Source organism: Xenopus laevis, chromosome 1S, assembly GCF_017654675.1.
Source record: "Xenopus laevis strain J_2021 chromosome 1S, Xenopus_laevis_v10.1, whole genome shotgun sequence".
Classification (NCBI taxonomy): Eukaryota; Metazoa; Chordata; class Amphibia; order Anura; family Pipidae; genus Xenopus; species Xenopus laevis.
This window is the reverse complement of record NC_054372.1, coordinates 65,456,919-65,469,172: the sequence shown is the minus strand read 5'-3', so window position 1 is coordinate 65,469,172 and position 12,254 is coordinate 65,456,919. Positions and strand designations below refer to the sequence as shown.

Here is a 12,254-nt window from a genome sequence, read left to right as displayed (position 1 = left end):
AATAATATGCATAATTAAATATTTAATTCAATAAAATGAAACAAATACTATTTATATAATTTTAATTAAGTAACATAATTGAATATTTACATATCATCCCAGACACACAAAATTACTAGGATAGGTTAAATGACTATTGGTACCTGTGTTTGACTGTACCATGCCCTTGCAATTGTAATGTAATTTGCCAAGGGCAAACTTGATTTGTCAGCACAGTTTTTTGTTTTTATTAATTCTTTTAATAAAGCATTCTTTAGATTGCTTTGGATCAATTATCTGACTAATCCAGATTATATATCTTTAAAACAAATGATACTTTTCTATAATAAGGTAAGATTATAAATACCCAGTTATTGTGATATCAAGGGACACAGAGCAATACCAATGCGGTATTTACTGCTATGATTTTACACAACCTTACTCCTTCAGGGGTTGTTTCTAGCATTTGCAGGATTCCAGGTAACCTAAAATCTCATTTGCAAATTAAACCTAATGACATAATCCCAGCCTGGACTGGACATCCGATATTATGTTTTTCTTCATCACCATAAAATGGGTGCAAAGTGGTAATTATAAGGGTAGAATATATAAATATATCTAGCAGAATGATCCAGCACTCACAGGATTTGTAGAAAACAAAGAAAGAATTTGTGCAAACGCATGGCCATCTTGGATTTTTCACAGGAGCGAGGGAGAGGAAGGCAAAGGGATAGAGAGACAAACAGCATTGGAGCAGCAGGGAAAAAAATGTTGGTGTTGGTATTCTGCCTGTGTGAGTGTAGATGACGTATTACTTCAATCTATCCATTTCTGCATGTCACTGGCATGTCTGGAGTTAATAGAGCGATCATTGGCCATTTCTAGCATGTATACTGGCTTGTCTGGAGTTAATGGAGTGCTTATTGGCCATTTTTCAGCGATCTTACTGGCTTGTCTGTGGTTAATGGAATGCTCATTGGCCATTTCAACTGTGATTTTACTGGCATGTCTTGGGTTTAATATGCTGGTTTTTCTGTAGTAATTAAACTGGCACATTTGAGGGTTAATATGCTGATCCATTTAGGGTTAAAATGTCAGTTATCTATTTTAAGTGATTATACGGTTGGGTAGGTCTATCTGTGGCTGATGCACCAAATAAACCCACCATATCCCAGTCTGAGCCCCTCTGTATTTTTGACTGCAGAGCTCTCCAAGATTGCTTGGGAGTCACGTGATTTTTCTGTCTGCCCCCCTCCAGTCTCCAGTCATTTAAGTGGATTCCCCTAGTTCTGAGTACATATGTAGTACGCATTCAGTGATGTCAGAGTGCATTCTGATGTTAGGACGTCTCAGGGAAACCCTATATATACATTATTACACACAGATAATGTGGCTCACCACATTATCCTCCAGCTCCTCAGCAGTGTTTGTTGACAGCTCTGATACTGTGGTATATCAGTTCCCATAAAGTATTTTTTGTTCTGGCTCTTCCCATTGATTGGCAGCTCTGTATCTTTTTGCCCATCCTGCTTCTAAACTATCCCAATACGTCTGTCAATATACATATGTATAAGCCATAAAATATATATAAAATAATAATGGCTGGCCAGTCTTCTATATATGTGCTCTCATATAACCTATATACTGGGCTTCTTGGCCATTATTAGTCTCAATTTGGATAGCTACTGTACATAAGTGACTGTTTCCAGTCAATTGTTTTCCAATTCGACTTTTACCTATTGTTGTATGTATGTAGCGCAGTTTTGTGATTTATACTCTCTACTTTAACAGCCCCCCAGTTATACAATTATGTACATTGCATGCAACATTATTGGCTTTGCCAATAAACTGATTTCATACAAAATTGACACCTAATTATTATATACAGATTTAGTCTTTGATTTTATGTTTTGGTTGATGACTTTGCCTTCCCCCTGAAAATTTTTCTGGGAATGCCCATGGCTGCTCCCACTAATGCAAGGAACTGAGGGAACCCTGGAACTACCTATATCAGAGGGTCAATAGACTCACGAGAATCTGCAGTAGTCAAAAATTACCTCAACAGACTTGATATTTATGTATTATGAACTAAACCCGAATTGCATGTGATTTTACATCTACTCACAAAATGTAAAAGTTAAACAAACTATATAATTTAAACATTTAAACCACTAACATGTCATTTAAATAAAGTGCCTTGCATCTCAGCTTTCTCTAAAGTTTGTGGGGTCGCTCTCATTATTGTACTTTAAATAGGCTTTGCTTATAGATTAGGAAAGCAATATTTACAGTACATTTGTGAGTGGTGTATACAACTTGTAAAATGTTGTTCTTTTTTTGCTCAAACATAGGACTCAAATTCAACGCATACATTGGAACAGCCGTTAACATGGCCAGATGATCCAAGCCCAAAGGATGTTCTTCTGCCTAGTTCCCTGAATTCAGTTACCTATCCCATTGGCATGAAGTCCATAGTTACAGATGAACTCCCAAATATTTCCCATGTAGGAAATCATAGAGTTGATAAAAGTGGAGGTCTGGACTGGATTATTAATGCTACCATTCCTCGAATTGTCATCATTCCTACCTTAGAGTGCAACATCTCTGAAGCCAAAGAAGAACATGACAATAGCTCTGAGGAAAAAAGTAAAAGAATAGAGGAAGATGAGGATTTCTTTAGCTTTCATGTTGACACAAGCCTGTTGGATCTGGAAGGATTAAATTCACCTGCAGACCTATATGAAGTAGTTGAAAGATTCCTTTCCTAAAGGAAGAAGGGAAAAAGAAAATGTGTTAACTGTTCACATCTGCTATACATAAAGCATATGCAATAGATATGGCACACGGTGATATATCTGAATTATTTAGTAGTAATGAAGTCACTTTAAAATTATGTTTGCCTTAAAAATGTACTTTTAGTATAAGGTAGACTACTCTATTCAAAGACAGTAGGCTTTCTATTCTATGTTTTGTAATAATTAAGGTAGTGTTGTACAGCTCTTAAGCTTGGAATTTAAGGGGGAAAGTTTGCACCAGGTCCAGCAAATAATTAGCAGGCAGCATGTACTGGTAACCTGTTTGAAAACAATTATCTAATTGGTTGCTGAGAATTACTAGACCAAGTGCAAAAGTGTGCCTTTTATTACTTTTATGTGGTTCTAACAAATAAAAAGTGGAAAGATGAATAGAAGAGAGACTGAATAGAAAGATTATTAATAATTAAAAAAAAGAATGAAAACAATAAAAATCTAGACTAATCTAGAATGATCTGCTTTCTGGTTGCCTACCATTGCGGACCATGATAACGAGATGCGCTTAAGGTCAATGAAACCTAAATGCATGCTAAAGCCCCCTTTTATTATTTTCATACAGACAGTTTGATAGTGCCTTCTATTGTTTGTCCTGTTTCTCCAACATAGAGTCCTGTAGTGGGGTATTTCAAACACATTATTAGGTATACCACGTTGTCTGATTTGCAGGTAAATGAACCTTTTATCTGGTATTCCTGTTGACGGTGCAGTATAGGTACCCGGTCTACTGCGTATATGAGTGCACAGGTTTCACACCTTTTTTTGCAGGCAGGGAGATGTGCCATTTTCTGCAGGGCCTTGTAGAGAGCTACATACAATATTTTCTTTTAAATTGGGAGGCTGTCTGTATACTAGAAGTGGAGGTTCTGGAAATATATTGTGCAGCCTCTTGTTATTAAGGAGTATTGGTTGCAGTTCCATTATGGTTTTGCGTAGGGACTCCAGATGGGGGTTATATGTAACATCAAGGGGGACACGGTAATTGTTTTCTGTATTTGAAGAGGTTTTCTCTGGGTATGGAAACTGCTCTCTTTATTTACCTGTCTGTCATTCCAGGCCTATATCCTTGTTGGATGAAGTCCCTCCAAAGCTCAGACATCCATGTATCCCAATAAGTTGTGTCTGAGCAAATGCGGTTATATCTTATTGCTTGGCTATAAATCATGGATTTCCTTATATATTTGGGGTAGGAACTATCATTTCTGAGGAATGTGCGTCTGTCTGTGGGTTTTCGTTATATGGATGTTACCAAGGTGTTGATGTATTGTGGTGTCTAGGAAACTGATTTCTGTTTTGGAATAATTCAGTTCTAATTTTATGGTGGGGTGAAAGGAGCCTTATTCATGATGATTTATCTCAAAAAAATAAAATCAAATGGAAATGTATCCATAAACTAATGGGGAAAGTTGATTGAAAAGTCAGTTATATAATTTAGAGGCTAAACCATTCAAATAATTGCTGATTTATATCCATTAATTAATTTTCATATGAAAATGTTTGAACATCATTTGCATGGATTTGCATAGATATATCTGTATGATTGTCAAATAGTCAAGTCAATTTATTTTATTTTATTGCAAACGACATAAAAAGAATTTAAAAAGAAAGACAGTGCTCCTGTTAGCTAAAAAATGCACCAGCCTGGGTACTCATGTAGAGCACAATGTGATGACCTTATTCTCTTCTTCCTTCTTCGCATTGAGTATGCATGTATGGTAGAGTCAAACGCCAAACTTGAAGTACAAAGACAGCTTCTTCACTTTACGGTGCTCACCCAGGGCCATAGAAGAAGGAAGAAGACCACCACATGGTGCTAGTAAAAAGTACCTGAGGCTGTTTTTTTTTTAGCAAACAGGAGTACCTGTATAGGGTATCAAGTAAACTATAATAATTACTGAGGAATGCCTAACATTTGTCACCTCCCAGTCATTTTGCCTTTCCTTGTCCTTTAAACATAGTAGGGTGCGCTAACAAATACTCCGATTCATTACAAACCTTGACATTACTAAGGTTGTATCACATTGACATACAGTTTTAAATTTTATAAGGAGCTTATAAACCTGCCTGTATAATTTCGTGGGAGAAAACAATAGAATGAGGAAACCCTCACAATGCTGAGAAGGCTACGAACACAAACTCTTTGCACAAAGCACCATGGCAGCAATCAAATCTATGACCTCATTGCTGTAAGGCAACTATAAGTCTCCTTTGAATTGCATGAGCAAGTGATGGATAACAGAGACGTACATTATATGAACACAGAAACAAACAAATGAAAAAGAGAAGACCAGCTGCATATTGTCTTTAGAATATCATTTGCCTGCATCATGCTAATAGGTCTCTCTAAGATAAGCTAAGATAGGATCAGATACATTTCATTATCATATTACACTAGTTTTTGTAATTTACAACCCATTCTTCAAATGCCTTGCTAAATGTAATGCTATTTTTCCTGCAACAAAAAGTATCATTATATTCATGTGATTTTATTTTTAATATGCATGAAGACTCATTTACTAGTGCAAAATGCAAAAAATGCAGTCCTATATTTTTAACCAAAGTAAAAAAAAATTAAAAAGTAGTATTTTCACTGTAATAGCTGGTGCTTCCAAAAAAACCCCTACAGTTTTATCGCGGATTGCCATTGGCACTAGAGTGTCCCTGAGATTAATTTCCAGATATAAATCTCCTCTTTAGTGGTAATCACTGGTGTTAAACTCCTCGTGGACCACTGCTCTTTTTTTATGCACGTTTGAGATGCATATTTGGCTGCAGCTAAATGCATCACTTTTTTAGATGCTCCATACATACTGCCTTTATTTTTAATGCATTACAAAGACAGTAGAATAAAATGTTGCATTTTACCCACAAACAGAATACTGCATTTTACTGTTATAATACAGATGCAAAAGTAATTCAAATAAACTGTTGGTAGAACCTGCAACTGGTTGCTGGACTAGACAAACTCTGTAAAGCTTGTTCCCATAAGCTGAAATACTCAGGTTATCCATACAAATTACTTAAATGGAATGCTGTCATTAAAACAAAAAGTCTGCTTTTGTCTGAAAATATATAAAAGCAGTGCTAGTTTTGGAAATATCTTTTACATATTCCAAAATATCTCATTATTTTCTGAAAGCTACTCTGACCAAATCCGCACGGGTTTTTTTTTCCCTTACTTATCAATACATTTTTCCGAAAAATTTCCTGTGCGGGGAAAAACTAAAAGATAAATTGTGAACAATTCGAATCATACAAAATTTTCAGATTTTTGCCTGAAAACCACAAAATCTTTGGATTATTGCAGAGAACCCAGTGCAGATCAGGATATCTTAGAGAGTTCTCTATGGGGCAAATTTACTAAGGGCCACCGAAAATCTAAAAATCGACAGCGTGACGTCATTTAGGGACTTCGTTGATTTACTAATGGGCGCTGGCATAAATTCGCTAGCGAAGGAGATAGACCCTAGCGGATTTTCGCTCTGGCGAATGGACGTAACTACGCAAATTCACTAAGATGCGGATTTTAATGAACGTCTTGCGCCAGACTTGCCTTCGCCACCTCAGACCAGTGAATTTGCTCCTTTGACTTCTTCATGAACTCGGCAGGTCTGAGTTGGAGTACTTTTATATTCGGACTTTTAAAAACCTCTGTGTTTAATAAACCCTCTAGGTTTTAAAATTTGAGGTTTTTTTTAACCCCCTATGGCTAATTAACACGAATGTCTTCAAATGTCTATGGGTTTTACTGAGAGTTATAGACATGAGGAAAATAAATTGATATAAATGTATGCATTAAAATTCTAAACAATAAAGAGAATATGACACGTGGGCCATGAAAGTACAAGTTCATTATTAAGGCTGAATAAATCATTAAATAATATTTTAATAAAAGGGATAATATTTGATGGCAGTATCCCTTTAACATGCCTTGTATATATTTTAGAAATTCACTATTCTAATAATGTATCAGTGTCTGTCATTTCAAATTTTATTTTTCACAATGAACTCCGGGCCAATTCACCTTACAATAAAAACATGACTGGCAACATCCAGGAGGTAAATTATTTCCCTTAGAACACATAAACCTGGCGTCTGGGTTTGAATTGGTCTTTATTGTATAAAATCAATGTCATAGTCAGTCATTTTCTTCTTTGTCAACTCATTTCTCTCTTTACAGAAATATACAGTTTTGTTTGTTTTTTTTAAATAAAAATATACATTTTAATTTTGTTGACTGTAGATGCTTATTGCTACTGTCTTTGATAAAAAATGAAAACTGAAAGGTTTATACTGTGTATAGTATATTTGTAAATGCACTTTTATTAGATGTTGGTTGCATATTTTATAATTATAATATTGTATATTCTGTTTCACCAATGCCGTGAACATAAATGTATTTATTTTATAAGGTAAAATTATATGTGCAGTTCAAAACTATATGTTTTGTATATATGTTATGTATCTCTCTACTGTCAGCAGTTTTTCTGAGGGAAATCAGACATTTAAAAAAAAACATGGATATCAAACTACTTCCAGTAATGTGGTTCACAGTATATCCGGTTTTGTATTTTAATAACAACAAAACTACATCTATTGATTCTATTTTCAAGTGGGTTAGATTTTTGTTGCGCAAATGTTCAACCCACTAGAAATTGTCATGAATGTATTTATCATTTAAATCATTAGATCAAACTTAATGAAATACCATCACATGGACAATAAACACTTTTGTATTTTAAATAGATTTTTTTTATTTTTCTCCCAAATCCTTCATACATTTGTTTTTTTGTGCAATTGTTTTTTTTGTACAATATAGGTGAAAAACATACATTTTGTAGTTGCAGGTATGGGATCCATTATCTGGAAACCCATTATCCAGAAAGCTCAGAATTACAGGCTAGCAATCTCCCATAGACCCCATTATAATCAAATAACTCAAATTTGTATAAGTGATTTACTTTTTCCTCTGTAATAAAAAGATGGAACCTTGTACTTGATCCAAACTAAGATATAATTAATCCTTATTGGAGGCATAATAATACTATTATTTTTTTTAAATATTTTAATTATTTTTAAGTAGACTTAAGGCATGGAGATCCAAATTACGGAAAGATCCCTTACCCCAGCTTACCGAGCATTCATAGTAACATAGTAAGTAAGGTTGAAAAAAGTCACACGTCCATCAAGTTCAACCTTTTAGTTATTTTTTTAATCTGACTATCTGCCAGTTGATCCAGAGGAAGGAAAAAACCCCTCTGAAGCCTCTCCAATTTGCCTCAGAGGGGAAAAAATTCTTTCCTGACTCCAAAATGGCAATCGGACTTGTCCCTATATCAACTTGTACTATGAGCTATCTTCCATAACCCTGTATTCCCTCACTTGCTAAAAAGCCATCCAACCCCTTCTTAAAGCTATCTAATGTATCAGCCTGTACAACTGATTCAGGGAGAAAATTCCACATCTTCACAGCTCTCACTGTAAAATACCCCTTCCGAATATTTAGGCGGAACCTCTTTTCTTCTCATCGGAATGGGTGGCCTTGTGTCAGCTGGAAAGACCTACTGGTAAATAAAGCATTAGAGAGATTATTATACGATCCCCTTATATATTTATGTATAGTGAACATCCCCAATTTGGCCAGTCTTTCCTCATAGCTAAGATTTTCTATACCTTTTACCAGCTTAGTTACCCTTCTCTGTACCCTCTCTAATACAATAATGTCCTGCTTGAGTGATGGAGACCAAAACTGTACGGCATATTCTAGATGGGGCCTTACAAGTGCTCTATACAGTGGAAGAATGACCCCCTCCTCCCGTGACTCTCTGCCCCTTTTAATACAGCTCAAGACCTTATTTGCCCTTGATGCTGCTGACTGGCATTGCTTGCTACAGCCAAGTTTATCTTCTACAAGGACTCCAAGGTCCTTTTCCATAATGGATTTGCCTAGTGCAGTCCCATTAAGGGTATAAGTAGCTTGGATATTCTTACATCCCAGGTGCATGACTTTACATTTATCAACATTGAATCTCATTTGCCATTTAGCTGCCCAGATTGCCAAGATCCAGTTGCAAGGATGCCACACCTGGATGGAATTAACCGGATAGTTTTGTGTCATCTGCAAACACTGATACATTACTTACAATACCCTCCCCTAAGTCATTAATGAACAAGTTAAATAAAAGTGGACCCAATACCGAGCCCTGAGGGACCCCACTAAGAACCTTGCTCCAAGTGTAGAAAGTACCATTAACAACTACCCTCTGTACCCAATCCTGTAGCCAGTTTCCTATCCATGTGCAAATGACTTCATTCAGCCCAACAGACCTTTGTTTAGAAAGCAGTCATTTGTGGGGCACAGTATCAAACGCTTTGACAAAATCCAAATAGATCACATCTACTGCCCCCCACTGTCCAGCATTCAGGATAACAGGTCCTAAAATGGGGGGGGGGCTATAGATGCATGTGTTATACACTGTGATCCAAATCAGAAACCATTAAACTGTAATTTCAAGAATCCCATGCAATCTGCTACTGTCATGTGTGGTCATACAGAAAAGGATCTCATAAAAGAACTGCTTGACTGTGCAGTCTAGTAACAGCTGGAATATCTGTCTAGGAACCTGTTATTTGTGTTTCTTAGTTCAGAAGGCTGCAGGTAAAGGTTGCCTGGGCATTTTGGGAGGTTACCGTTTAGCATAATCTAGCAATACTTATTTTTGTAAGTAAGTCAAGGAATTTTATGGTTGTGCATCAGAGGATCTCTGTTGAACTTGTGACATATTGTTGGGTTGTAAATAAACATCCGGCAAATTGCCATTTGAGAAATTTGGGGGTTTAGTAAAACATCTTGGCTTTTCTCAAAAACACGTGCTGTGTGGATGTTTGATATAAAATGTCTCAGCATACAATTGTTTGTGGGACTTGCTAGGGGCCTGCCTGTTGGAGACCATAACTACTGTAACTTTATGTTGAACTTTTGGAGTTAATTAAAATAACTGGCCAAAGGGCTGCCTGTTTCCACAAATTCACCCAAATGCCCCTACCCACAGATGAACACAGATAAATACTTTGATAATACTGGGCTTGGACCAATGCAATCTTACCATAGACTGGATTACAAAAGTAAAAGTAGTCCAGTCTATGGTTTCACAATGCATCCATCCCAAAATGATTGACAACAGCAGCTCTCCCTAAGCCAGCTTTTATAGGCAGTAAAGGAAGGTGAAAAATGTATTGTGTCAAAAGTGCTATGATATGCCCCTTGCACCTCAATCCCAATCAATAAGCACAAAGGCATATGTATGCTAATGGCTACAATATTGCTGGTAAATGCTAAATAGGAAAGGCACAACTGCTCTTTGAATGGCATTTTATGGATTTTTATTTGCTCCCTGCTTTATTACCTAGCATTGCTCATGGTGACAGAAAATAATGCCCATTTGTCCTATTATATTTTACTGACCATAAAAGATCAATTTAATACCTATGCTTTTATAGCTTCATGGCATCTATTTATATAAAACATTCAATAATTTATGTATGTTTCTAAAATATATAAAATATTACTGTAAAATAATTCTGGTATATGTTCTTCTGGCTGCATAAAACATTTTAAATGTAGAATTCAATTTCAATTGACTGAATGCTCATAGGGCTATACTTTTGAAGGTCAGAATTGGCATGAAAAGACACAATACATACTACTTCTGTTAAATTCTTACAGAAACCATTCATAATTTAAATGCCTGGCTCTTTATAATGGTTTATGAAGATGAAATGCCAGTCATATTCTCACCATAAATCATTTTTTTTAATGTGTGAGGTAGAGGATTTGTGTGTATGAAATATAGAAGCCAGATGGTGAATTGATAGCAGCTGAGTTACCTTACCTGTACATTCTCCCTAATTTATTTTCTTTATTTTTAAAGAAACCAAATCTATTTCCTTTTTAGAATATGCATGGTAGAATTGGTAAAAATGTATGTGCAATTTAAATGTGCACTTCAAAATGTGCATATCCTTCTTTTTTAGTCAGTGAGTTTTGATTGCATGTGTTTTGGTACCAGCCAAATCTTAGTGGAAGGTTCAGTAATGGATGGTGTCTGGTTTCACTTGCAGTGTCATAAGAACCCCATGCCAACTTATTTTCTGTTCTGCATCTTGTGCACTTATCTCAGATTCACATCTACGAATTCTACATTTTTAATCACATCCATTTTCGAATGTGGGAATCTGTGTGTCTTGGAAAATGAAAATGACAAGAGCGAGAACTTAAATGATTCATTTTTACATAGAAGGAAGTAGAATTCTTTACATAATAAAAAAGAAATATAGGCCAATACTCTGTTGTGTAACATTAAAACATGGAAATGTGTTTATATTGCTGAAAAAGGAGAGGGTCAGAAACACTTGTTCTGGAATGTTGGTTTAATAGTAATTGGGGTCACAATGCTCTTTGAACCTTTTGGAATTTGAAAACTCTCAATGCCCCATGCACATGGTATGCAGTGTGAGGGAAACCTTTTGACAGCTGAAAGATCCAAATACATAATTTATCTCTTATTACTATAACCATTTCAACCCATCATGCTGCCAGAAAAAGCAAGGCTTATAGTTCCTGATAATGAATTCAGCCCTAGTGATGGGCGAATTTGCGCCGTTTCGCTTCGCCGAAAAATTCGTGAATTTCGCGCGAAATTCGCGAAACGGCGAAAAATTCGCGAAACGGCACCAGCGTCTCGTTTTTGACGCCGGCGCCCGTTTTTGACACCGGCGCCCGTTTTTCCAACGCCGGCGCCCGTTTTTTTCGCGCGAATTTTCGCGGGAGTTTCGCGAATTTATTCGCTGGCGGCGAATCGCGCAAATTCGCCGCGAATTCGCGCCTGGCGAATAAATTCGCCCATCACTATTCAGCCCTTAACCAGCCATTACACTCCTAACGTCTTGCTCACTTCCCAAATGGGATACAGTGTAACAGATAGCAAGCAATGTGTTTTCCTCTGACATCAATCACCCTGACATGGTTTGGTGTTCATAGGGGTGTGATCATATATGATACACTGTGTATGTAAACCGTTGCTAAGATGCCAAAATAACAGCCCTGTCTGCATGGACGGTTACTAGATACTGCCAAATTGTCTTGTTTTAGATCTATTTGATTTGGTTTTTACTTCAAATCCCCATTTCTTATTCACATTAGTTTCTTTAATAGATGAACCTAAGTAACAGCCGCTCAGAACATATAATATACAATTATTCTTAACCTGTTCCAAATTATACATATTTCCACCAAGGACACATAAAGAATAGTGATGGGCGAATAAATTTGCCTGGTGCATCTCCACTGGCGAATAAATTCTTGAATCTCTCGTGAAAATTCGCCGGTGTCAAAAAATTTTGGAAGTGCGTCCAAAAGGTCACTTGCGTCAAAATTGCTGCGCATCAACACTATTCGGACGGCCA

At 36.4% G+C, this 12,254-nt stretch overlaps 1 protein-coding gene across 1 annotated transcript in view; it reads left to right on the top strand.

Annotated features, from left to right (window-relative positions):
• XB5957215.S (melanopsin-B-like S homeolog) overlaps positions 1-6,249 on the top strand; it is a 46,238-nt gene extending 39,989 nt beyond the window's left edge. Inside the window, exon 13 of the mRNA XM_041579677.1 lies at positions 2,331-6,249. Coding sequence (XP_041435611.1) covers positions 2,331-2,747 — 417 coding nt within the window. The 3' untranslated portion in view covers positions 2,748-6,249. The remainder of the gene's footprint in view (positions 1-2,330) is intronic.
• Positions 6,250-12,254: the final 6,005 nt, after the last annotated feature.